This window comes from Sturnus vulgaris, chromosome 16 (assembly GCF_052056855.1).
Source record: "Sturnus vulgaris isolate bStuVul1 chromosome 16, bStuVul1.hap1, whole genome shotgun sequence".
In the NCBI taxonomy this organism is placed as follows: Eukaryota; Metazoa; Chordata; class Aves; order Passeriformes; family Sturnidae; genus Sturnus; species Sturnus vulgaris.
In genome coordinates, this window is record NC_142258.1 from 1,074,271 (window position 1) to 1,101,395 (window position 27,125).

Consider the following 27,125-nt stretch of genomic DNA (forward strand, 5'->3'; position numbering starts at 1 on the left):
AGCGAGACCTGGGCGGGATTCACCGGGGACGGAACAGCGCAGATGATGCTCGAGCTCCTCTGAGCGCCCCAACAGAGCCGCTGGCAGCCCCGGACACGGCGGGCGGTGGGCACGGGGCAGCCCCGGGAGCCTCCGCCGGCACCTCCCCGGCCCGCGGCCCAGCGCCCCCGGCCCGGCCCATCCCCTTACGGAGCCGCCCGGCGCGGCTCGCTCGGCTCCCCCCGGCCCGCCCGTACCTCCCAGCGGCGGCGGCGGCCGCAGCGCCGGTGCCCGGTCCCGGCACATCGCGCCCGGGCCTGCTTCTCTCTGCCGCCCGGCCCGGAAGAGCCGCGCCCAGCGCTCCTCGGGACTTGTAGTCCCACGTGCCTCTTCCTGCTCGCGCCGCCGAGCAGCTCGGACTACAACTCCCAGCACCCCTGCACACAGTCACTCCATGCTACAACCACTGTTGCTACTGGTTCGGCCCGGCCTCCTGCAGTGACCAATCAAAAGGCGGCAGCCGCCGCCTCGGGCCACGCTGCGCTGCGCGTCGCCATTGGCACGGAGGAGAACGGTGGCCAATCAGCGCTGGGAGAGGCGGGGCGTTGGTCACGCCAACCGCTGGCGATTGGCTGTGCCCACAGCAGCCTGACCAATAGCGGCGTCGCAGGGGCTATAAAAGATGTAGCGTGGAGCACGTGCGTTCTTTCCAACCAGAGGTGCGGGACTGGGTGGGACAGGGCGGGTGGGAGCGGGGCCGGTAACGGCGATATTACCGAGGGCGGGCCGGTGATGATCCACATTCACCTTTCTGACACCTCGTCTGAGGGCGGCGGGCGGCCGCAGCCCCTGCTGAGCAGCTATGGCTGAGGTCCGCGGTACCCGCGGCCTGGCTGGGCGGGCGGTTCGGGCTCCTCCCCTCACGCGCTGCCTTCTCCCCTCAGGGCTCGGCGCGAATCGGTCGCCGTGTACGGCTCGGCGGTGGCGGCGTCCCGGAGCCTCCGTGCCCGATCGGCGGCAGTCCCGGCGTTCCGGGCCGGTAAAATGCGGTGTTCCTGTTCTGGTGATTGCGGTAAGTGGGGCTGAGCCCCGTGGGGAAATGCTCCTGCTCTGCAACGAGGCGGCTCTTGAAGCGCAAAGAAGCAGTTGCAGAATGGGCTGGAGGAAAGAATTCACCGACTTCTACTCTCCCTCATGGGTTAGTTCAAGATGAATATCCTGGCAAGGTGGTGGGTGCAGTAGTGTAAGTAAGTGAAGGGATTTACACTATTAACTCTAGTGCTACAGCGTGTAGATGAAGAATTTAAATATTTTTTTCTGTTTAGTTTCGTGGAACATAACAAGTTACTCCTAAAATGTTTTCTCAGTCTCAAGATCAGCCTTGTTCATAAATGCTTTACTGCTGTACTTCTGCTTTGGCTTCTATATGAAGCAAATTTTGTAGCTTACAGGTGAATAAAGTTTTGAAAAGTCTGGGTTTTGCTTCTTTTTTCCATGGGTGACATGTAACTCCAGAGACTGATGGAAATGTTGTGTGGGCACCCAGTGGAATTGAAATTTGCTGCACTTTGCTCAGCCCTGTTCCCTTCTTTGGAATCTTGGACTCACTCTGGATTAAAAGACCTTTGAGACCCGAATCCAACCATTGTGCCACATCCACGTGGTTGTTCCAGCCCTTTTTTGGGAGGAGAAATTCTCCCAATACCCAATTTAAACTGCATCACACCCTGGTTCTGCCATGTGGATCCAGCTGCTTTCAAAATTGAGCTGAAACATTGGAATGACTGACAGTGCTGTGTGTTTACATAATCAAAACACCGCTGTAGCCACAGAGATAATTAAAAAATTTTATTAACAGGAATGAACCAAAAGCTGTAAACAAGAGCCAGCAGAAATGGGATGCTGCAGGTGAGGCCGAGACCTCGCACATGGCTGGGTGCGCTGAGCAGTTAACTCGAATAATTAACGCTGCGCTGAGCAATTCCGCGTGGTGGCAGCAAAGGCCCGTGGAAAAATCCCAAATGGCCGTGAGGAGGAGCTTTGGGGCCAGGCCAGTGAGCAGGCACTGGGGGAGAGGGGCTGAGCCTGCTCCAAGTTTAGGTCTAAACCACAAACACGGCTGTGGGGCCTCTGCTGTAGCAGAGTCTGCTCCTCACAGACGGGCTGGGAGTGCTCCAAAGGGAAACATTTACATCTTTCTCGTTTTAAAGGAGTTTGCATTGGTTTTAGACCTACACTGAGAAAGAAGTGAGCAGCTTTCAGCTTTGTAACCCTCATAGATGCCAGTCTGAGGGAGAGGGGGAAGGTAGCAACCTGCTATTAGGAATCCTAATCCATTAGGAATCCTAAATTTTTTCTTTAGGGAGACTCCTTGCCACCTCGGGATGGGGCTGCTGCTGCTCCAAGGGCAGGATGAAGAAAAGTGGAGCTGCCAGGCTGGTCCTGCCCCACACAAAACCAAATTACCAAATTAAATCACAGAGCTCACCTGGCTGATCCTGCAGGACTGGCAGCAGGGTTTGCCAGGAATGCAAACGTTCCTGCAGGAATGGGTTTTCCACAGCTGATTTTAAAATTTAAATCAGACAATTTTAAGACTTGTCTCTCCCCTGAAATACTATTCAGGGAAAAAAAACAGATTCATTTTAAGATTCTTTTTCACCCTGTGAAGCTGTAGCTGCTCGTGGTGCTGTAGCTCTCTGAGCACGTGGGAGCTGCAGAGGCTCCTTGTGCCCATCAGGAAGGTGGTGCTGGAGCCAAAATCTCTGGAAAAATGAGGGGCAGGGGCATCTGAGTCAGCAGCTGGGGGGGCTGGTGCTGGCTGGAGGGCAAAGGATGAGTTTTTCTATTTCGTTTGGAGAAGCCACCAAGGCTCAGCAGGCACCTGCTGATGTGTGCGTGGAGTTTTCAAAGGGAAAAATTGCCAAAGGCCAAACACTCCATCCAGATTCAAATTTGTACTGAGAAGTGCAGCTTGACAAAAAAACAGCCAAAAGCCTGACACAGACCAAAGGGGGTGAGGAGGCCCTTGAAGAGAGCTGGCAGGAGTCTGCAGCCTGTAAAATCACTGCCTGCAGCTTCCCCCCAGCTCTCTGCAGTGAAGGGAAAGAGCTGCCCAAGAGAACTTTGAAGATATCAAAGCGTTGTTGCAGTCTGAAAACACCATCACACTTACAGGAAGGTATTTAGAATAAGCTGCAATACATTAGGTTTCTTCTCAAAGTACTAGAAAGGGCAAAAGGAGGAGAAGCAGAGCCTTTCCCAAAGGGATGAACATTCAGAAATCTCTGTACACAGCCAGGTGGGCAGGAGCTCACTCAGACAGCCAAGCTCTGCCTTTGCAGGGAACAGGAGAATCCCTCACTGTGGAAGCGTGTCCCACCTCACAGGGATGGACAGACAGGAGAAAGCAACTACACAAATGGCTGCCTTCAAACACACCTTTCCTGCACGCCCCAGGCCAGGGCTCTCAGCTGAATTCCAGGTGCACAGGGAAAGAAAAGGGAATTCAGGACTTTTTCCTACCAAGAAAAAAAAAATCAGGATTTTTTTTCTCCTAGGTGGGGAGAAGGTGTTGGTTCCCTTGTGTCTCACCCTGGCTCTCACAAAGGTTACAGCAGCCTCACAGAGCAGGCACAGGAGACCCCAGCCCCTTCCCAAACACCCACCTCCCACCTGGGCAGGAGCGCTGGCCAGAGGAGCCGGAGCCGATGGATACGACGGGGCTGCAGAATCCCAGAGAGCTTTTCCTGCTGCTCCTGTGCCCTGGTCCCAGCTGGCCTTCGGGGCAGACACAGACACGACAGACAGACATGCACACACTGCCCACGGGCCTGAGTCTCTGTACAAACACTCTTCAGGACCTGCAGCAGCCCGAGCCTCGCACTTCCTTCTTCACGTAGTCGTGGAGCTTGAATTTGGGCTCGTTGGGCAGCTTCATGGACCTGTGCTTCAGCTCCCTGGGAAAGGGGAAAGATGTTACTCTTATGCTGCTGCTTCTGGCAGGGAGAGCATTTTGTCTGGAAGGAGCCAGAGAGGGAGTTTGGACAAGGGCATGGAGAGACAGGACAGAGGGGAATGGTTTTCCACTGTCAGGGCAGGGATGTTAAGAAGGAATTCTACAACCTGGCACAGGTTGCCCAGAGAAGCTGTGGCTGCCCCTGGATCCCTGAAGTGCCCAAAGCCAGACTGGACAGGGCTTGGAGCAGCCTGGGATGGTGGGAGGTGTCTCTGCCCATGGCAGGGGTGACACTGGATGGGCTTTAAGGTCCCTTCCAACCCAAACCCTTCCAGGATTCCATGATTCCAAGCTGCCTTGCCCAGCTCAGTTGATCTCAGCGTGGCCTGGATGCTGCTAAACCTCCTCCTGATGACAAGGCACTGCTCTGGTCACTTACTTTGCAATGGCTGTGAACGCTAACTCCACGTTGAGGCCGCTCTTGGCACTGGTCTCCATGAAGGGCACTCCATATTCCTGTGGGAAGAGACAGCAGTGTCAGGAGTGGCACCGAGGGTGTTCCCTGGGTGTAATTTTGAGGACAAAGAAACAAGAGGTGTTAGTAGAAACTTGAAGAACAGATGAGGAAAATGGGGAGAGCATGACAAGGGAAAAAAAGCCAAAAAAGCCAAGTGTTCCCAGGTGTATTTTGGGTCAGACTGGTCTCCAGGTGACCATTTCCTGTGCACATCCTCAGGGACATCCTCTGGTACCTCACCTACCTTGGCAAGTTTCTCTCCATCTTCCCTTTTCACCACTCTGTCCTGGGCTGAATCCACCTGCAACAGGAACGGCCAAGAGCAATTTGTGGTGATTGGGAAGGTCACCAGCATGTACCTCCCTGTCCCCTTCTGCCCTGCCAGGCTCCCCTGCCTGTGGCTGCAGCGTGGGAGGAAGAGGAGGCTCTGGCAAAGCCCTGGGGCCAGGCTCACCTTGTTTCCCAGTAACATGAGGACCACATCCTGCTGTGCATATTCATGGATCTCTGTCAGCCAAGCCTGGAGAGACACAGCCAAAGAGAGGGGTTGGCAATGGCTCCAGGAGGAGGAGGGGAATGGGAATGGGAATGATGGGGAGCTGCCCCAGTCCCTGCCTCAGTAGGCAGTGCTGTCATCCCCAAAAATGCCAGGGATGTTCCACGGATGATTCCTGTCAACAAAGGGGTACCCTGGGGTGCCCCCAAGCCCTGGGGGACCCACTTGCCAAGCAAGCCCAGCACCTCACTTTTGCTGCTACCAGATCCTCATTTCCCAGGGTAACAGCAGCCTTCTGACCCCCCCTGCCCACTCCATCTGCCATGGGGTGCTTGTAGGGCTTTGTCCCCAGTTCCCCCTCAGTTGGGATGTTGGCTCTGGGATGTGCCCCTGCCCTGCACGTGCTGCCCCCGTGCCGAGCACACTGCTCCCAGCAGGCACCCGAACCTGCCTCCCTGAGCCATGGGGTGGCTTCCCGGCCCTCTAATCCAGCCTAATCCAATCAAACCTGCTCTAATTCCCAGAATTTGCTGCTTCCCGCAGCAAGTTCTCTGCCAGTGCTGTAATTACACAGCGTTAATTGGCCGGAGCAGTGAATCCATCAGCCTTTATTTGCTGTGAAGGGGAGAACCTTCTCTGCCTGTCCCCTGCCTGTCCTTGCAGGTGCTCAGCAGTAACCACAGCTCCTCTGCAGGTGACCACAGCTCCCACCTGCAGCACACAGCTCCTGAAGGAACCCACAACCGCAAGCCGGGCAGTGAGAGGTGAGGGACAGCAGGAGGGGCCGGGGGTGCTGCTGTACCTGGATGTTGTCAAAGGACGCTTTGTTGGTGACATCGTAGAGCAGGAGCAGGGCTGTGGAGAGAGGGACGGGCTGTCAGTGCCTGTGCCAAACCCAGCGCATGGCTCAGAGCACCCTGCACAGCCCCTGTGAGATACAGAACACACGAAAATCCAGAGCAGCAACACCTCACTGTGCTGGTGTTTGCAGAGCCTCCTCCATCCAGGCAGCTGCTTCCCATGGAAATTCCCAGTGACTGCTGGCTCACCTGGCTTGGAGTGGCAGCTCAGGGACCCCAAGAGATGCAGGAAGGGGGTCCCCAAGAGCAGAGGTGGCCGTGCTTACCGTGGGCATCCCGGTAATAGGCGTGGGTGACGCTGCGGAAGCGCTCCTGCCCGGCCGTGTCCCAGATCTGGAAACAGACAGGAGCAGAGGGATCACACCTGACCAGAACCCACCCAAACCAGCCCAAACTGCGTGGTGCAACCCCAGGAAGCTTCTCCAGCTTTTGCTCCCAGTGACATCAATAGGAAAAATGACCAGAGCAATAAATATGGAAGCAGCCTCTTCCCGCTCCTCGGTGTGGGGAGACAACGTGGCCAAGGGCTCCCAACACAGCCATTAATCGGAAAATCCATGGAGCAGATGGATGCATGGGGACCCACTAATGTGATTTATCAGTCCTTAATGCAGCAGGAGGTTTGCAGAGTGCTGCCTGGGGGATCTGTGTTACCGAGCTCGGGCCACGGGGCTCGGAGACACTGTCAGGTCTGAGGGGGCTCAGCTCTGGCTGCAGGGGCACAAGGGCTGGGATCACTGTGGCCAGAACAGCTCCCAGCCCTGAGCAGGCTCCTGCCAAGGGGACAGAGCAGCCACAAGGGTCCATAAGGCTGTCCCAGGGCAGGAGACACGACCACAAAGGATAGAGGTGGGGCCCCATTTTGGGGGTGCTCCTCTGCTTTGTCCTCTGAGGGGCTTTGTCCATCTCTGAACACCCAGGGCAGCAAGGGAGATGCTTCCAGGGACATGGGGACATACCTGCAGCTTCACCTTCACCCCATCCACTGTCAGCACCTTGTTCTGAAAGAGAATGGAAAGGGTGGTGAGGGGTGAGAGCAGCTGCAGAACACCAAGGGAGGCACGGCCAGCCCCCATCCCAGTCAGTGTTCCCCCAAACCCTCGGGTTGATCCCCTCTCCTGCTTCTTAAACTCCCATCCATTGGTCCCAGCACCTGCAGAGCCGTTTTCACCATGGCCCAGCCAGAGGATCTCTCTCTCTGTATCAGCACAAGTTGCATCCATTTGGGTACCTAAATCCTGGCAATGCCACACTCAGCTCAGGCTGGAGACCTCTGGCCATAAATTAATGAGCACCAGCATCCCACTTTAATGGCCTTTAAAAGACAAGAGTCAGCCACTTCACATCCAGCCAGCAAATTAAAAATAACTCCTGCTCCTGCCTCTTGGACTGTTTTTCTTCTAGTTTCTCTCTCAGGATTTTCTCCCCCATTTTGCTTGGTTTTAGGAAACGTAGAACCGAGGAGGAGAGGGAGAAGTGTCTCTCCACACCGTTTTTTTTTCCCCAAAGCCAACAGGATATTTTATGTGGAAGGATGCTCTGGCAGAGCTGGGAGCTGTGTGGGAGCCCTTCGGGGTGGCTGTGCCAGACAGGGAGGGCAGGAGATGGATCCTGACCATCACCATCCCAGCAATCTGCACCAGCCTCTCCAAACATTAAAGGAATGCAAGCCTACATCCCGGCAGCCCCAGGGGAAGGAGCAGAGATTAATTTGCTCACCAGATCCATAGAAATTAGCACAGTAATCAGTGGGACGTGCTGGAAACACGGCCAGGGAACAGCACACCATTGGGATGAGGCAGCTGGTGGCTGCTCTGGTGATAATTTAAATCCCATTTCCTCCATTTGCTCTGGAGCTGGTTTGGGATGCTCCCATCTCCCACCTCACGTGGCCATGGGATGGATGATGCTGCCATGATCCCAGCTGGGCTCAGCCCTGGCTCATCCACCCCCAGCACTGGACACGCCACGGCCACTCCAGTGCCACCAAACCTCCCCAGGAATCCACGCCAAGATCCATCCCTGCACATCCCACACTGCTCAGCACCACCACCCCTCCAGCTGCTGGTGAGGCTCTTCATTGATGGTTTTAATGAGGGCAGAGGGAACATCTCATCTCCTGCACATCTACACAAGGATCTGGCGAGGAGGAGAGGGCAGGAGGGAGCCGGAGCTGAATCCTCCTTCTGCTCAGGCAGGCGCAGGGAGACGGCCGGGGTTTATAAATACCTTCAAAGGCAGCGACTGAGACGGGGGAGAGAAGTGATTCACAGCCCGGGAGCTGTAAAAATAGGCAGCCAGGCACTGTGGGGTGGGGGAGCTGGGGAGTACTTGGGGAAAAGCCGGGGTTCGGGGAGTTTAGGGCTCCCCACATGCGGAGCTGAGCCTTTCCCAGGATGTGACACCAGGACTCCTGAAGGCTTGAAGTGTCTAAAACCCAGTTTCCCCACTGCCACAAAGTACTCCTTGGACCTTGGTGTCTCTGCCTGGGGCTCTCAGGTGAGCAGGGACAGAGCCACAGCCACGGCAAACAGCTCTGAGCTACAGCTCAGCCTCGTCCCAGAGCATGGGGGACAGCCCTGTCCTAACCTGTGCCACATGGGGACAGTCCTGTCCTAACCTGTGCCACAGGTGAGACAGGGCAGGTTTGTGCTCTGCAGGAAATCCACTCTCCGAGCTCACCTTGCTCTCCAAAACCCTGGCTGCTACGTGCTGGACTCATCCCACAGGCTCTGCACTGGCACAATGCCATTCCAAACACCATTCCCAGGTGCCAATACCACCTGCCAGGAATCATGCCAGGGACTGCAGAGGAAGGCAGAGGCTCAGTTTCACCATCAGCCCCAGCTCTTGGCAGGAGGGGACGAGGACACTTGGTGTGGTGGATGGTGACAAGGGACAAGGACACAATGAGCGTGACATTAAAACCAGCACCAAACATGTGCCCTTCCCGTGGCCACCTGAGCACCTCCAGCTCAGAGCAGAGCGTGTGGCTGTGCCCAGGGATGTGCCCATGTCCCCAGCGTGGCCGTGCTCCAAGGTGACAGAACACCGTGGGTGGCAGGGAGGAAGAACATGGCCCCAGCCCTGAGCATGGATCATCCAGGCCAGAACCACCTTGAAGCATCTGGTGAGCAGCCAAAAAAGCTGAAGCTCCAAAGGTGCCCCACATGCACTGACCTCCACTGCAGGAGTTAATTAACACGGAGCCAGCAGCAACAGGAGTCACACTAATTACGACTGACCTGTATTTTTAGGGAGGTAAATGCTTTAGACCTAATTAAAGTCTGCACAGGGATCCAGGTGCTGCTGGACCAGCCTGGGGAAAAAAATTGATTTTCTGAGGATTGGGCGTGGAACAGAGCAGGGTTCCAGGGTGAGAAGCTGTAGAAGTGCAGAGCAAGCCAGAGCATCACTCCTGCCTGCATCCCAAAGAAATTTGCCCAGAGAAGCTGTGGCAGGAGCTGGGTGGGAAAGGACAGGGGTTGCTGCCAGCAGCACACACCAGTGTGGTTCAGATGAACCAGCTGCCCAGGTCTCCCCCACACCACGGCTAAGTGACTTTCCAGCTTCCAATTTTTAATTTTTATTTTTTTTTAAGGAGATGCCTCAATTCCCTCCTGTCAGCCCTTCCAAGGCACAGCTGGGGGCTGAGCTCCTAATAAGCATCCAAAGACAAAAGACGCCGTGTGTCAATGCACTGAGACGTGAAATGTGCTGCCAGCTCTGCCGGCGAAGGGAGGGGCTGTGCTGCTCAGGGCTCCTTGCTCATCTCACCCTGTTTGTTAGAACAGAGGTAACGCTCCCAGCAGCCTCCTGCCGCGATTTGGAAAACCATCCCTGCACCTCAGCTCTGCTGCTGCCCTTCCCAATTGCAGTTTTTGTGTCCTTTTTCCTGGGGCGGTGCAAACGTTATTGAAATCTCGTCTAGCAGTGGAATGCCTGCAGTGCCTGGGGTGGACAAACACGACGGTCCGAAGTTAAATAATCTTCAGGACATCAGATAAACAAAGTTGGAAGCTTGCAGATGCAGGAAAAATTAAATTACCAAGTGCAGATGGTCCTCAATTAAGAGCAGCATTATCACACACCGAGCCCCCGCTGGCTGCAGCCCTGGCACGATCCCACAGCCACGAGTGCCCGGGAGCAGCAGAAGGGAGGGAGGGGAAGGTGATGGAGCGAAACCACTGCTGCTGAAACACTCACAGACCATGCTCCCACACAGATCCCACAGCAGCTGCAGGATGGGCAAACGCCAGAGCCTGGATCACAGTGGCTGAAAATCCCACCAGGAGCAGCTGGCACATCCCCAGGTGCCTGAGCCCACAGCACTGAAGCTGCAGCACACCCCAGGATCAGCAGCATTGACAAGCCAGCCTCTCCCAGCTTTTACACGCATGAACTCATTAATTAAAGCCTTTAAAGTTAAATTGGATACATGGATCAATTTGCTTTGCAATTAACTGGACAAATGGGAAGCTGCTTGCTGGCACCTTTCAGGCTCCAACCAGGGGACCCCCAGGCTGGCTCCTGTGACTGTCCAGGAGTGCCCACCCAAGCACCCTCCTGCACAGGGGGGCTCCACTTTTACCATGGAAAAGAAGCCCCTCAAATGTCATTATTGGGCCTCGGAGGCATCTCCTGCAGCTGAGGGGGGGCAAATTCCTGTCAAAATGGGGATAAGTGGCATTAGTGACTACAGATCAAAGTGGGTGCAGGCGCTGGGGCAGCACAGAGTTAATTAGTGCCAGTAATGAGCTGTGGGACTGACAGTGCAGCCACTCAGAAATGTCATTAGGTTGTGGTGTCACCGGGCCAGGCCACCCAGGAGCGAGGGATAGATTGGGTTATCCTTTATTTCAGGAAGCCAGGAGACACCCAGCAGTGCAGGACTGGCTCAAGGGATGCTGGAGCCCCCCCAGCCCCGTGCCAAGGCCAGACCAGGAGCCAAATTCCCACCTGGCAAAGCCCAGGGAGCCTCTGTGAGCACAAACACTCCTGTGCCAGGAGGAAATGGGATGAGTTGTGATATAGCAGACACACAAATAACCACCACCTCCAACGGCGGCTGCAAAAATAGATCAAGGATCGATATGGAAATCTGCCCAAAACACCAGGACACTGCATTAAATTTGCTCGTTAAAACCCTGAGGTTTTTTCCCAGACATGCACGGCCAGGGAGCTGCTCCTGGTGGCTCAGCATCTCTCCAGGCACAGCACCTGGCTCAGGGACATCCCAGCCAAGGCCAGGATCCAGGAGCAGCCTCACTTTTCCCCCTTGGTGCTCCAAAATCTTGATCCCTCCAAATCCAAGCAGTGCCCAACCCAGCACAGCCCCTCCATGGAGAACACAGCCAGCCCAGCACTCCAGCCTGGGAAAACCCTTCCAGGAGCACATTCCCTGCAGGACAGGGCAGGGCACAGCCTGACCTGTGCTGGAACCTGGGCAAAGCCTCTGGACATGGGGAGAGCAGCAATGTGGGCTGCAGGCAGGGCTGTGCCGTGGTCCTGCTGTGTTGTGTGAGGCTGGAGGATGTCCCAGGCACTGGGGATCACATTCAGTGCTCCTCTTCCTCCTCCTCCTCAGCTGTGCCATCACCAGAGACACTCATGAACATCCCAGGTGGCCAAAACACCCCAGCACGGTTCCTTCTGCCTTTTCCATAAATCTTCCCTTCAGAGAAAAATCCCAACCATCCATCTTCCGGGGCAGGTGATGAATTCCTCAGCAGCTCTGTGCATTTGCACTGTGCAGCTAAAAATAGAAACTTCTGCCTTGGGATGTTTTCCTCCCCAGGCCTTGCACACTCCTGCCTGCTCCAGCGCCGGTGCCAAGATCCTTTCAGAGCCCACAACGAGCTCTGGCTGCTCAGATCCTGCTCAGTTCCTTGGCAGGTCCCAGGAAATGCAGATTAACACCACAGCCCCTCACAGCACACAGCCTGCTCTGCTGCCAGAGCCACCCCACAGCCCCTTGCAGGGGTCACCCCACCCTGTCCCCTCTGCCACATCTGGCTTGGAGAAGCCACAAGCCCAGCCCTACAGAAATGTCCCCTGGTCCTCCAGCTGGGCGCAGCCCCTTCCCCACAGCACCCTGTAGTGCCCCAGGGATGTCAGCAGCACCAGCCTTTGTCCAGAGCCCCCTTCACTACATGAAATCCCAATTAACATCTCCCGGGCTGCCAGCCCTGCCGAGATAAGAGTCCAGGCTCTTGTTTGAGCAGGCACACTGAAGAATTAGTGACTTATCATCTTCTACTCACATCAGTCTGCAAATAAAAGGGTTTTTCTGGCAAGAGGAGAATCCTGTCTTAGGGACAGATTAGAGGTAAGAGGATCTGCTTAGGATCAAACATTTTAAATTCAGCCCTGCTCTGCTTCTCGGCATCACCCACAGCATTCCCAGTCCTGAGTGGGGGTCGTGTTCCCTCCCAGCCTCCATGAAACCAGCAAAGTCCTGTGCTGATCCTGGGAAGGTTCCTTGAGGGAGGCACAGGCAGATGAGACTCGATGCTCTCGATCCCAAGGGGGCTGCTCGGGCTCATCCCAGCCAGAGGGAGACGGGGCCGTGTGAGCCTTTGAGATGTCCCCACAGCCTGGGGGTGAGCCCCAATCCCACAGGCAGCCAGGGAAACCCAGCCCCAAAATTCCTCAGGGTTGGATCTGCTACAACCACCCAGGAGACCAGAGGCACAGAAAGCAACAGCCAGCCCATCCCTGCAGCTCCAACACACGGGATGGGATCCTCCCCACCCAGGGATGGTCTGCACTGCATTACTCACCCCTTCCAGCTCTTTCCCCCCTATTTTATAAAGGAAGGGATGTTTTTAAAAATATCCCTGCTTACTTCTAAACCAGGAAGCCTTGGAAACAAAGGGGGCAGAGATGGCTCACGCAGATCTGTGCCAATACTGGGAATAAGTAACGTGGTGCTCAACATATTTATCTTCATTTTCCTCATCAAGGCCATGCCACGCTGCAAAGCTGAACAGGGATCTCCACGGAACATTTATTGCTCTATCATTTCTCATCTGCAGCAAACACAGCCCCGTCAGTGCCACAGAAATGAAAAATGGCTTATCAGGTCCACTTAGACAGGGACTCATTTATCTGGGGACAAATAAAGCCTAGCAGCACTTTCCTGACCTTAAAGGTCTTTTCCAACCTGAACCATTCTAGGATTTGCCTCAGTGACTGCAGCCAGCCCTGGACTGAAAACTTGCCTGAAGTTTCTGAGAAGACTTTACAATCCAATTAAAAAAAAAAAAAATCAGGGCTGAACATCCAGCAGCAAACATTCTGTCAGCACCCAGCAGTAACACAGCAGCGTCTGCAGACAGCACTGCAAACAGCATTATTAAAGAGCACTTCTCATCCCTAAAGAAAATGAAATCCCCAAAGACCTGACAAAGGAATCTGTAGCTTTTTATCCCAAACACTCCCATCCTTCACCCACATCCAAGGCAGGCAGACAGCTCCCAAAAATTGCTGTGCAGCAAAACTGAGCCCAGATTCTTCGAAGGATTCAAGGAAAGGAGTGACTGAACAGCTCTAATGAGATTTTCTGGTGCCTCCAGGACTGGCACCCATCAGGTGCCAGTGCTCCCTGGTGCCACAGCCCATCTCTGCCAGGGCTGAAACACAGCAGGTCCTGGCCCCCTCTGCAGGGCAGGAGCCTCCTCAGCCCCGTGGCTGCTCCCCAAAATCCAGCAGAACCCAGAAGGTTTCACCTGAACAATCCTGAAATCCCCCTTGGACAGAGCTGGGGACACAAGGGCTGAGCTCCCTGCCCCATCACTCCTCTGCCAGTGCTGGGGTGGCCACTCAGGTGCACCCACAGGTGGCCCAAGGCAGAAGCCACAGCACAGGAGCATCCCCAGCTCAGGGCTCTGCCAGAGCAGGCACAGAGCACTCAAAGCTTTGATCTTTGCAAAGCTCTTCCTTCTCCCTGGCAGCAGTCCCAGCTCTCCCATTTTCTGCTCTACTAGAGCAGGCTCTTCCCCAGGTTTGGGCACCACTGAAAGCCCCGGGAGATGCAGAGGGGCTGAGGAATTGTGGCATCACTGGTGCTTCCATACCAAAACCACGCCATCAGTCAAACCAGTTTGGCCAACCCAACTCAACCATTTTCTCTCCCCATGTGGGGCTCTGGAGCAGAGCTGCAAGCCAGGAATGTGCTGGGAAATCATCCCAGAGAGGCAAAAAACTCCACATCCTTCACTGGGGGTGCTGGAGGTCTGGGCAGCAGTGCAGCTCCTGGGAAGCCAACCCTTTTACAAACAGAACTGAACCAAAACCCACACACCACCACCTCCTTGATTTTTTTTTTTTTTTTTTTTTGATGCACATCTGGGAATCCCAGCTTCAGCCAAGAATTCCAGCTGGAGCAGCCAGGTCCTCAGGAGAGGATTTCCACCTTTGCACTGGGCTGTGGGGCTGATCCCTGGAGCCCTCCCAGATCTGCTCTGCTCTCCCCCAGCTGTCAGGAACAATCTGACCTCACGTGTGCATTATTCAGGAGGGAAAAACACATCACATCTGCCAGGCATTAACGCTTGCTTGGGAACAAAGTTATTTTCGGCATTGTTGAGCACTTCTCCCATTAATTCATGCACATTGATAAGTGCAGCTCATGAATGGGTTGAAGGAAGGGCTGAGCCACAGAGCCACTCGCTGAGCCCCAGCCTTGCCAGAGGCCACCTGGATGTGTCACCCCAAAGCAGAGGGGTCTGGGGAGCAGCCCCACAGAGCAGGACCCCCTCTCCAAGCTCACCTGTGACTGAACAGGGGGCAGGAGTGGCACCACAGGTGCAGGGACACAGGGCTCACGTCCCCTTCACCAGGGCTGTGGGGGCTGCCCAGCACTGCTGCCAAATCCAGGCTCAGCTCTAAAAACTGGCACCAGGAGCAGCAGCAAACCCCCAGCTCTTCCTGTGAGGAAAACAGGGTGATGGAGAGCCCAGGGGTCACAGCTCGGCTGCTTCCCCACAGCCCCCAGGGCTGAGTGTGCTCAACACTCACAGAATAAAGATGAAGCAATGACAGCCTGAAGACGTGGCTGCAGGAGCTGCAGGAAGGGCTCCCTGTGCTCCCAAGAAGGGTCTGGACTGACCCTGCACTGCTCGGGGCACCATGGATGGATGCTCATCCAGGGACTGTTCCCCTCCAAGGGTCTCCACCTCGACCCCCCAGCACTGAGGCTGGGCTGAATTGTTCATCCACACATGAAGATGTGCTTTTCTTCATCATCAGCTCCAAGGAAGCAGTAAGGCACGGAGGCACCAGTGGGACCAGCTGCTGCTGAGTGGCACAAGAAGAAAATGCAGCAATTTCTACCAAATTCAGCATCCAACACACGGCAAGGTCCACACCTGGGGGGTCTACACTCCCCAGACAGGCTGGGGCTGCCCAGGTGCCTTCGGGAGCCTCCTGCACTTGGCTTTGGGGGGAAAAAAGATCACGAACAGGGATCACGAACAGGGATCACGAACAGGGAGTTGTCCCAAGGTTGGGAACACAGGACCCACATCCAGCTCTCTTTGGGGGGGATGTGCTGGGCACTGGGGCCAGTGCAGCTCGGTCGTGGTGAGGAGGAGCAGCAGCCCTGGCAGGAGGCAGGACCCCCGGCTCCTCCTCACCTGGCACACATCACACACAGGGCTTGTGGCCACGGTGCAGAGGCTCTTCCCCAGTAACAGCGTTAATGCCACAGAGCCTTGGCTGGGATCGTTGCCGTGGTGATGCTGCGCAGGCAAAGCTGGAAAAGCCAAAGGCTCCATTTCCCCAGTGTGTCACTGAGCCTGGGAACATCGAGGCTTGGCAGGCAGGAGGAAAAAAAAAAAAATCTCGAGACACAGGCAGATGGCACAAGGGCTGGGGAGGTGGATGCCATGGCTTCGTGGCATCTGACCCAAGCAGCTGGGCACGGCTCCCATCACTCCTCTCCTGTCCATAAATTAAACAGAAAAACCCCACACAAAAATGGAACAAAACCTGTCCAGGTGCTCACACCAGGGCCAGTCACATCCTCAGAGATGTGCCAATGGTTTCGTGGCCCCTAGAAGATGACCCCTCCTGCCTGCTGACCTCCTGTGGGTAGAACTGACTCAGCCCCACCACACCAACATCTTCCTCAGGCTCGGGAGCATCACTGAGACCCCCAAAGCACCCATGAAACTCCTCCTCACCCTGGGACAGCCACAGCCCAGGGCAATGGACATCACCCTCTAAAGCTGAAGCACCACCAGCTCCCAACTCACATTAGTTATGATCAGGGAGAGACACTTTTTCCCAGTGGAGGCATAAAGATGAATTATTTGCTGTTGTTTCCCAGAGATTCACCAATGCCTCAGGGCAATGACTCGGTGCTGAGCCAGGATTAAAAATGCTGTATATCCCTGGTAGACAAACAAAGCTGTGTGAGCTCCAGGGCTCTGCTGGGATCCCGAGCCAGGGCAGCTCCAGCACCCTGGGATGGAGCCAGGAGCCACATGGGCTCTGCCCGTGGTGCCAACAACAAAATATTTTGCTTCCAAAGGCTCTGCAGGTAAAGCCCTCAATCCCCCCTTGCCATAGGAACAGTGTGTGCCCCATCACCCTCCAAGGACAGGGACACACCACACTGCAGCTCCCTCCACCCCAAACACAGCTCTGATCTGCCTGGATGGAGGTGGTTTTTCCCATTTTTTTCCCCATTTTTTTCCCATTTTTTCCCAAGGAGGATGAGCTGCTGGTGCTCACTGTTCCAGGCTTTGGCAGGTTGGATTGCTGCCCTGCCTTTGGCCACGGTGACACTCAGTGCCACCATCCCAGCACAGCCCCAGGGATGGGACTGACCCCGTGGCTCTTTGGGAAAGGGGGAAAAGGGAAAGGAGTTTTCCAGGGAAGAACAACACACAGGGAGCAGCTGGTGAGCTCAGCCAGAGTCGGCTCCTGCCACTGCAGCACTGCCAAACCCGGGACTGGCACCTCACCCTTCCCCATAGAGATCATCAACATCCACCCCAGGAATAACCCAAAGCCTGCTGGGAGCAATAATTAATTAACAAAACGAGGCAGTGGCTCAGCAGAGAGGCAGCAAGGGCTCAGGGAACCACAGAAGCTCAGCAGGGCAGGACCATGGGGCAGGAATATCCCAAATGCCCAAACTGGGGGCAGTGGGGAGGGTTAGAGACACCCCAAAACCCACCTGTCCCCCCCTTTCCTGGGCGCCCTCCCTCTGCTTTCAAAGAACAACCCAGTTCTGCACAGCTGAGTTCAATATTTTATCACAAATAAAAGATGAAAGTGAAATTAAGCCAAATGTATTCCATTAAATATTGAAACCATTTAGACTTACTCTGGCCCCATTTAAATGTTTTACTGACTATAAAACACTCCCTCACAGGTCCTGGCACCGGGAGCAGATCCAGCCCGGCTCAGATCCATGGCAGTGGATGCTCCAGTGCCCAAATTGGCCTCTCCAGAGCCAATTTCCCACCTGGCAGCAGCCAGAGAGGAGCCAACACAGCACAGCCGTGTGCCCACAGCCTTCCTCAGCTCCTGCTCACCCTGCTCCTCCCCAGTGATTCCACTGAGCTGGGGCAGGGATCTGACCCACACCCTTTGGATGGGTGGGAAATGCATTTCCCAGCTTGCTTTCCCATGGTTCCCATCCTCTGCAGGGGTTTTGGGCTCCCACACAGCTCTGACCAGGAGGATTCAGAGGCTGAGCACCTTCACAGCCTCCCTCCTTCCACCAGCAGCTCCCAAATTTGTGTTTTCCTGTGTCCTGGCACTGCAGCTGAGCTGAGCTGCCCCTGAGCTAATTAAACCCATTATTCCAACCACCCCAGGCCAGGACAGACCCACGGGGACACCAGCTATCAACAGGCACCAGGAAGCCACCAAGCCCCAGCAGGCTCCAGGAGCCTGGAGACACTGGTGCCCTTCCAGAAGCATCTCACAAACCCCACACCCCCAGCGCTGTCATGTCAGCCGGAATGGACACAAAATCCCACATCCAAACTATTCTGGGTGGTATTTCTGACACCAAGGAAGTGGAGAAGGCACCTTCCCACCATCCTGCAGGGAGGATTAAGCTGGTAAAGAGTTTTCTTAACCAGGCTCTGGGGCTGTCACTCCAGCACTTCTTTGCTTTGAAGACATTTTCATCTTCTCCCCGTGCCTTCCCCAAGGCAGGAATGGAGCCCCTTGTCCACTGGGATCACTGCCTGCACACGGGGGTTTGCATCTTCCTGCTGTGCTGCAGAACTGGGGGTTTTTATTTCCCAAAAGCAAGAGGCAAAGGAGGATGAATAAGAGCCCGGGAGCTGCGAGGAGCGGGCGCAGCCGCCACGGGCACCGCTCGCAGCATCTCTTGGCAACTGAGCCCTGCATGCAAATGACAGGCACCACTGCAAAGCTCTGAGCGTCCCTCTGCAAGGCAGGCACAGCCACGGCAAGAAAAGCATGGAAAATGGATATTTACTGCCCTGAGAGCCCATGCTGGGAGCAGGAACAGGCGCCGGCAGCAGCTGTGGAGGAGTTCAGTCCTCAGAGTCGCACAAGGGGTTAAATCCCTGCACTGAGCAGTGCTGCCCTCCCTGAGCAAAAGTGCCAGGATCTGCTCCCCGTGCTGGATTTGGGCACAGCTGGCCCCTACAGCACCAGTGACAGCATCGTGTGCCTACCCTGGAACCAGGCAGGGGTGGGAGCATCCCAGGAACCATCCGAGACTCCTGGAATGGTTTGGGGTGGAAGGGACCTCGAGGACCAGTCAGGTCCATCCCCCTGCCAAGGGCAGGGACACCTTCCACTAGACCAGGTTTCTCCAAATCCCATCCAACTTGTCCTTGAACACTTGCAGGGATGGAAATCTGCTCCGGGTAAATTGAGCCCAGCTCTTCACACACTGAGAAATGCAAAAATGTGAAATCAGCTACTGGCTGCTATTAAAATTCATCCAGCAATGGGAGCTGCAGAACAAACTGATTTTCAGACAAAGAGCTGCTGGAAACACACAGAAACACCGAATGGTTTGGAGGGACCTTGAAGGTCATTCAGTTCCAAGCATTTGCCATGGGTATACTCAAGGTGGGAGCACAGGCATCCCCTGCCCACTCCTGCCCCACCTTCCCCATCCTGGCTGCACCTCTGTTGCCATGGGCATGGCCCCATGAAGGGGAATTTGGTTCAACAACTTGGCAGCACCAAGATGTTTCTCCCAGGAAAAGGCCACTTTCCTCCAGAGCTCCAGCTCCATGGACCAACCTAAACCCACCCCCCTGCAGCAAATCCCATCCTGACCCCACACTGCAAAGGAGAGATTAAACACTCTGCCCAGAGCCTGAGTTCCTTCCCTCCAACATCCAGGGCTAATTTTGCACAGAAAGATGCTGAAATTAATTTATTTCCGTTTCTTTCTTCTGGCCTAAGCAGCTCCCCTCCCACTTTTTCCAGATTGATCCATCAGAAAATGAGCCCTGCTAATGCTCTGTGCCAACCACTGAGATAAAAGCCAGCCCTTGGCTTTCAGGAGGCTCCAGATCACTCCAGCCCTTCAAAGGGAGGCACCAGGCAAAAGCTGTGAGGGCTGGGATGTGGGCAGGGATGTGGGCAGGGATGTGGGATGGGATGTGGGCACCTGCTGGGGACCAGAGCATCACCCCAGGGGCAGGGATGTGGGATGTGGGTGCCCACTGGGGACCAGCAGATGCTCAGGGTATCTCCAGCCCTCTCCCAGCACATGCACACCCAGGAGCAGCCTGGGTGAATCCAAACCATGGCCACTGCTCCTCTGCACACCCTGCAGGGCTGGAGCAAAGGTTTCCACCCTCCTGCAAAGCTCAGCTCGCTGCAGGAGCCGGGGGCAGCCCATGGAAGGTGCACACACACAAACACAATAAAAACTAAGCAGAGATGCAACTAATCTCTCATGTAAAAAAAAAAAAAAAAAACACATTACACACTGCTGATTCCAGCCCTGAGCAGCACAGGGCTGGGTGTAATCAGGAGTCCTTAGAGCTCAGGGCCATTGGTGGCAGGTTTTATTTACAGCACGTCCCAGATAAACCACGGCACAGGCACGGCTGGAGCAGAGCCGGAGCCTCCCGAGGGGCTGGGGAGCAGCTGAGCCCCCTCACAGCGCTGTGAACCTGTGCACATCAAAGCTGAGCCTTCAAAGGAAATATCCCCTGTGCCACTGCCTGCCCTGGAAGGCTGGAGCTGTGCCGAGGCCCTGGGGCTGGCTCCCTCCTCCTCCTCCTCCTCCTCCTCTCACAGCAGCACCTGAGCTCAGGATGATTCTGCTTTGCTCCCTGTCCTTGGGCCAGCAGCAGAGGAGGGACATCAAGAGAAGCCACCCTGCTCTGAACTCCACCAGAAAGTTCCATCCCCCTGATTAACACGGGAACCATCACCCCTGCTAATGCAAAGAAGCTCATTAGCACCTCTCTTCCCAGGGAGAAAAGGCTCATCCTTAATTTTTTTTTTCTTTTATGTTCTTCTCCTTTCAGGTCCAATTAGTACAAAAATCTTCCCTTGCCCAGCCCTGCAAAGCTCGGGGCTGTGAGGACCCGGGTGTCACTGGGGACAGGGACACTGTGGGTTCACTGGTGACCCTTTGGGGACACCTCCCTCCCATCACCCAGCTGTCACGACAGGACACGGGTCCTGCTGGCTGCGCAGCTTCAGTTTCTGTCGAGGTTTCTGCAGCGTCGCCAAAATTACAAGAACAGGCAGCTCCTTCCGTGGCACTGAGAAAATCGGGACTCACAGCCCTGAGCACTAAACCTGCTCTTTTCCAGGAGCCCCTTTCCCCGGAACCCGAATGTATGGAGTCAGGAAAGCACACACAGCCTGCCCAGGGACCTGACCCCCCCAAACAGAGGCACTGCCAGGATTCCCCAGACAAGACCCCGGGCCATGGCTCAGCACTGCTCAGGGAGGTTTAATTACAATAATTAAGCCCCTCATTATTTAGCAATGAAACCTTGAAGGTGACACTTGTGATCCAGACGCTGAAGGCAGAGAGGGGTTGTCCCCCAGCCTGGGGGGAAGCAGCTCAGGAGCTCAGAGGTTTCTGCTCAGTCTGGGAGCAGGACCCTCACCCAGGGCTCTGCCTCGATGGCTCACCCAGCTCTGCACCCCCAGCCAAACCCTCAGCTCAGGGACACCCTGTCCCAGCTCAGCTGGGAAGGCTGGAATCATCCCCACGAGCTAAAGATGCTCCCCTAGCAAACCAAATTTCCCTGGAACGGAACACTGAGGACTCAACACCCCCAAAGCTCAAAGACAACAGGTGCCATTTTGATGCCTCTTTAAAATATTACAATCATCTTTATTTCCCCAGCATCAACGGTTTGTTTTCCAAACACATTCAGATCAACATCCCTCTTTGTTTAAGAGATGAAAATAAACAAACACGTCGCGGGAGGTTCTCCCTTACATAAAACAGCAGGAGGGAGCAAACCTCAGGGGCCATTAGCAATAGTAACGCCAGATTAATTTTAAATGGATTTCTATTCATTTACATTCGCTCCAGTCTATGTAAACCATTAGCCATAGCTTTGGGTGCATCTAATGGTTTGACATCCTGGAAAATGAGCAGTGGATCCTGGAGCCCACTGAGATGGGGAGAGGAGGAAGCTGGGCTGGCACGGGGGCTGCCCCAATGCAGCTCCATCCCATTCCAGAGCGCTTGCAGGGACCAGATGGCATCAGGAAGAGTGGGGATGGTCTCCAGGACAGTGCCAGGATCTGGGCAGCTCTGTCCCTGTGGTTTCCTGAGCCAGGATGGGCCCCAGGGACCCGGCAGGTCCCAAACAAGGTCGTGCGTGCACAGGAGCGCAGCTGCCACACGAGCTGGCCTTGGGGAGCTCCCTGCAGCCTCTGCTGCCAGCGAGGCTCAGAGTCTGGCACAAACCCTGCCAAAACCCCACAGAACCCCAAAATAAAACCCCCTGAGCTCGCTCAGCACCTCTCACAGCGGGCCAAGAGAACACAGCAAACCCCAGAGACACCTTCCCACCGCTGCCACCTCGCCTGCCTCAGCCAGCAAACCCCTGCCAAACTCCGCGGCTGCACAGAGAAGGACCTGTGATACGACAGCTCCATGATTAAAAATACACAAATTAAAACCAGCAGAAGCCTCCAGTGTTGCCATCCCAGAGCATCATCTGCATCTGTGGCGCCCACGGCGAGAGGGACGATTACCAAACAGGATTATCCTGGTGGGAACGGAGAGGAACATCAAAAAACTATTTCCATGTCCCCCCCCAAAATTATGAATGCCTTACAAGGATGATAATAATGAGTTTTAGGGCATACACATGATCTCCCCCACTGTATAATCTGCCCATTTCAGAGACATGTAGCTCTAGCAGCTCTATTAGAGAAGTAAATTAACCCTAATTTGATTGCTTCTCAGTAGCAGTCATTTCAGCACTCTAATCAATAAGTCACAGGGTTTTATGGCTGCCCTCTGTATCAATCACTGCAATCAGTAATAAAACGCTTTTATGTGAAGAACACCCGAAACACCGTGTAATTACCTTTATATAAAATTACAGATCTCAATTTACTCATTTCACCTGCAGCAACCCCCAGCCTCACTGGGCATGGAACATCCCTTCCTTCCTCAGGGCTTTCTGAGCTGTCCTTCACCCCTTCCCAATGTCACTGCACCAGCCACTTATTACTCACACCCCAGCCAAGCAGCAGGTTACAAGAGACACTCATCTCCCAGAAATCCTCCAAGAAAAGTGAAGATCTGAGATCCTGCTGGGAAAAGGGTGTTGGGAAGATGCAGCACTGGTGTGTGGCACCACCAGCAGCTCTTCACAGCACCCAAATCATCCCACAGAGATGGCACAGCAGGTGCCCTGGGAGCAGGGCAGGGAGACAGCACTGCCCAGACATCCTGGGAGGTGACAGCTCACATTTTGGGGGGAGCAGGTGGTTGGGGGACGGGGGAGGGACAGGGAGCAGCTGATCCCAGTGCCACAGAGCCAAGCCAAGCTTGGCTGCTGCTTTGGTGGCAAAACTGCCTCGTGCCCTGCACAGCTGCTGTACAGGCTCCCAGGTGCCACCTCTGTAAAGTCACCATTCCTGTTGCTCTGCTGTCCCACCCCATGGGTGGGGATCCCCTTCACCAGGGCCTGATGAACCACAGAGACCCCAGGCAGCTCCCCCAGCAAGGGACTGACAGGGAAACACGGCCAAGAAAAGGTTACAAGGGCCCTGGCCGGTACTCAGAGGGTCCTGCCTGGCACAGGATGCTCTGGGCACGCTGGGGCATTGCAGGGCAGGAGTGATCCCCTTTCTTCCCCCCAGCCCAGCTGTTATTCCCTGTGTGGAGCAGATTCCCACTGTCCTCACTGGAGCTGCACAGCTCTGACTGCTGCCCCCATGATTCCCTCGGCATCAGGATGCTCCAGTTGCTCCCAACCAAAATGAGACCTCAGAGATCCCCGGGCACAACATCCCCACAGCTCCACATCAGCACCCCAAAGCTGTGCTCGGGACATTCTTCCCGGGCATTCTGGTTTATATCAGTTTTGAAAAGAACTATATCGAGAAAAAAATGAACAACTCTTAAAAACGCTGAAACTGCCTTAGGGAAATGTTTTCACGGGCAGATGTCAGGTCTCAGTTGTTCCAGGAATTCTCCCCAGGACCCAGGAGCAGAGGACACGCTCCCCATCCCTGCACAAAGCTTTAACAACGACGCTGCTGCTGTCACGCCCCGAGCGCCCCGGCTGGAGTTGACACGGCTGGTGAGCTCTAAATCCTGGCAGCAAAGTTTAGTTACTCCTCTGCAAAATCCACCACTCACCTGGCAGAGCCCCGGGGCCCAGGCACTTACCCTGAAGTCGATCCCCACCGTGGAAATGAAGCTGCCGGCCAGGAAGGCGCCGTCCTTGAAGCGCACCAGCAGGCAGGTCTTGCCGACCCCCGAGTCACCCACCAGCATCACCTGCAGGGACAGAGGGAGGGAGGGAGGGAAGGAGGGAGGAGGGTCAGGCTCCAGGTTTTGGGAAGGCAGCCCCACTGCAGCCTTTACCCCACTCCATCACAGCAGTGGGCAGCTTGAGATGTGCTTGAGGGGAAGAAGCACATCCAAGAGTGATGTCTCCGGACTCAGGGCAGGGTGGGGGAGATCCATAATGGGATTACTCCCCACTCTGCACCATGTCACCAAACTGGAGACACCTTCCCCTGACAGGCATTTCACAGGTCCTTCGTGGGGGCACAAAGCCCCTGAAAACCAAGAGGTGCTGTCCCCAGTGCACCCACAAAACACCCCATCACATGTGGGGCTTTCTGGGAGTGTGACCCTGCCCGTGGGGAGACTTCAGGGGGTCCCCAGCCATGAGAGCCAGCTCCAGGGGTGCACTCTGCCCTCACCTTCAGCAGGACCCACACATGCCCATGGTTACCCTGCCAAACATCCATGGGTGCCAAGGGAGCAGCTCCCGGTGCCACCTGCCTCAGTTTCCCCTCCCAGCAGCCGCCCCTGGCCACAGACAGGGCAGGCAGATCCTTGCCACAAAGCAACCACGGCAGAGCTGAGGCAGCTCCCAAATGCAGTTCCCCAAAATCTCTGCCCACACCAACAACCCCCAGGGCACCCACCCCGCTCCCCTCGGCGGAATGACACCAGGAAATAAATCCAGGACCAGGGAGCTGGGCTGTGCCAGCTCCTTCCACACCTGCCGTGCCAGGTTCCCTCTGTCCCAAGGCTCTGCCATCAGCCTTCCACGAGCCATTAACCCGTGACAGGATTTAAATGGCTTTACAGCAGGGACTGCCCTGGGTCACACCGAACCCTCCCAGGAGCTGCCAGAAGTGGCAAATGCCACCACCCCTGTGCAGCCCAGCCCTGAGAGGCAGTGGCAGCCCCGGCTGCAGGTGCAGCTCGGTTTGGCACTGCCAGGGAGGGCAGGATCTGCCCACGGTGCCCCCACACCCTCAGCAGAACCCCACACTGGTGTCCCACGGGAGCACCAGGCACCCATCCCTGGCACAGCAGGGTGAGGGCAGCCAGAGCCCATGGGAATATCAGTGTGAAGCCAAGGGAAGGCGGGGAAAAAAGTCATTTTAGTACAAAATATTGATTTAAAAAAAAATAAATCCAGACATCTTTTAGGAATAGGTGACCCTCAACAGCAGCTCCTCCCCACTCAGCACCACCAAACCCTCACCTGGGCACGCAGAGTGCCCAGGACCAGGATCCAGCCTGTGCCCAGGACTTGGCCACTGCATCAGGCAAGAGATCGGGAGCCTCAGGAGAGGGGAAGGGAAGGAGAAAGTTTAGTAAACCAGGTTTTTACTGTAAACAAATCAATTTCTGTCTGCCACCGCTTCAAAATCAGCCAGACCATTAGCTGATGCTTTTTCTACCCGGTGCATTTGGGCTTATCCGAGACCCATCTGGCTCGCCCTGGTGCCATGGGGACGATCCCTTAGGGAAAGCCCCAGCCCGGGCAGGCAGAGGTGAGCTCCAGGAGCCGAGGACCAGTGCAAACACAGAGGTGGCTCCATTTTAGGCAAGCTCTTGAACCATTAATGCAGCTGTATCGGGACCTACCGAAGCAACCAAACACATTCCTGGAACGTCCCTCTCCAACCTCACATCCCAAACGTCAACACCTCCTACCCCACATCCCAAACCTCAACACCACGACGGCCGCACCGACAGCCACAGGCACCGAGCTCTCAACACCGCACACCAAGGTGGGACTTGCCACAGCAAACCCGCGTTCTCCAGCCTCCATCCCCCGGGCTCGGCTACCGAGACCCGTGTTAGAAACACAGAGGGGTTTCACCGAGTCGTGGCCTCAGCCGAAATCACTAAATGAGCCCCAAAATCGCGATGTGAGCCCTAAAACCATCAGATGAGGTCCAAGCTAGGCTTGCACCGGGTGGCATGATGAAGTGAGGAAGCAAATATATTTGCTCCGTGACTCGCTCGCCAGGGTCTGAAGCAGCGAGGGGAAGCCATCTGAGCCCGACAGGCTGGGGACATGTCAGCAGCGGCCGGAGCGCATTCGATGCCCTCGAGGGGTGCCATCACCCTGCTCACAGCCCCGCTTTTCTGCAGGTTAACGAGGATCCCGGAGGCTACAGCAACTCCCCGGAGCAGCCTTTGGCCGTCACTTGCACAAGTCCCGCAGCAGCAGCTCCGCTACCGGGGGGCTCTGCGGGCGCAGCCCCCGCCGAGCGAGACCCCGACCGAGCGGCTGCGGAGCGGCGGGATACCGGGGCTGGAGAGAGGGAAGAAGGGATGCAGGGAAGTAGAAAAGCAGAGACGAAGGGATGCAAGGATGAAGGGATGCAGGGATGCAGGGATGAAGGGATGCAGGGATGCAGGGATGCCCGCCCGGTCCTGGCCCCTGGGAACTTCGGGGACGCAACCCCCGGCCCCTCACCCGCCTGACCCCGCACTCCCACAGCCCTCCCCGCTGCCTTCCGCGGTCCCGCACCTTGAAGGCGAGATCGTAGAACTCCCCGCTGCTGCTCAGCGAGGGCCGCCCGGCCGCCGCCGCGCCGCCGTTGCGGGGCAGCTCGGGAGCGGCGGCGGCGGCGGCGGCGGTGGCAGCAGCGGAGCTCCCCCGGGGGGCAGCGGCGGTGGCGGCGGCTCGGCCGGTGCCCTGTGCGGCGGGAGGCAGCGCGGCGGAGGGCGCGGCACCGCCGCCCTTGCTGCGAGCCGCCTTCTTGCGCGACATTCCCGGGGCCGGCGCCGCGGCCGCGCCGGGGCTGGGGGGGCGCGGGAGCCGCCGCCGCCGCCGCCCCGCGCTGGCCCCGCCCCGCGCCGCCTCTCGGCCAATGGAAGAGCGAGGAGGGTGGCGATGGGGGCGTGGCCTCGCTGGTGGCTCCGCCCCTTCGCGCCCCGCAGCGCCGGTACCGGGGGGAACCGGGGGGGAACCGGGGGGAACCGGGGGGAGCGGGCAAGGCGAAAACGGGGTACGGGGGAGGGATTTGTACCCGCCTGAAGGGAGGAGAGGATGGGGAGGCACCGCTCACCGCCTCTGCGCACCCCGGCCCCGAGGTGCCCGCGGGGGCACCGGGAGGAGCCTCTGGTGGGATCCCCGCAGCCCGGGGAGCAGCGTGGGGTGCCCCACGTTAATGCCGCACACGCCAGACCCGCGGGAGGGGTGCAGCTCCACAGTGGAGATCCCTGTTTGGGATCCATCCCGCAGCCGCCTCCATCCCTCTCGGGTTTGCCACGGGCCAGCACTCGGTGTCGCCACTCGAGGCAGCCACTCAGCATCCCTCGAGGGTGTAAGGGTGGGATTGGGTCCAGGCTACTGGGGGAACTGGGAGCCTGGGTTC

The 27,125-nt window shown here is 56.3% G+C and overlaps 2 protein-coding genes across 2 annotated transcripts in view; both read right to left on the reverse strand.

Annotated features, from left to right (window-relative positions):
- Positions 1–343, reverse strand: part of TRAF7 (TNF receptor associated factor 7) — a 28,083-nt gene extending 27,740 nt beyond the window's left edge. Inside the window, exon 1 of the mRNA XM_014886447.2 lies at positions 237–343. The gene's annotated coding sequence lies outside the window, so the exon portion shown is untranslated. The remainder of the gene's footprint in view (positions 1–236) is intronic.
- Positions 344–1,812: 1,469 nt separating this feature from the next.
- RAB26 (RAB26, member RAS oncogene family) lies at positions 1,813–26,546 on the reverse strand. The gene is made up of 9 exons (XM_088174186.1): positions 26,276–26,546; positions 23,656–23,766; positions 6,770–6,811; positions 6,077–6,143; positions 5,753–5,805; positions 4,909–4,974; positions 4,699–4,755; positions 4,377–4,453; positions 1,813–3,938 (listed from the first exon to the last, which is right to left on the reverse strand). Exons 1-9 carry the CDS (start codon positions 26,516–26,518, stop codon positions 3,836–3,838), a joined length of 819 nt encoding a protein of 272 aa, XP_088030312.1. The 5' UTR covers positions 26,519–26,546; the 3' UTR covers positions 1,813–3,835.
- Between the last annotated feature and the right edge of the window lie 579 nt (positions 26,547–27,125).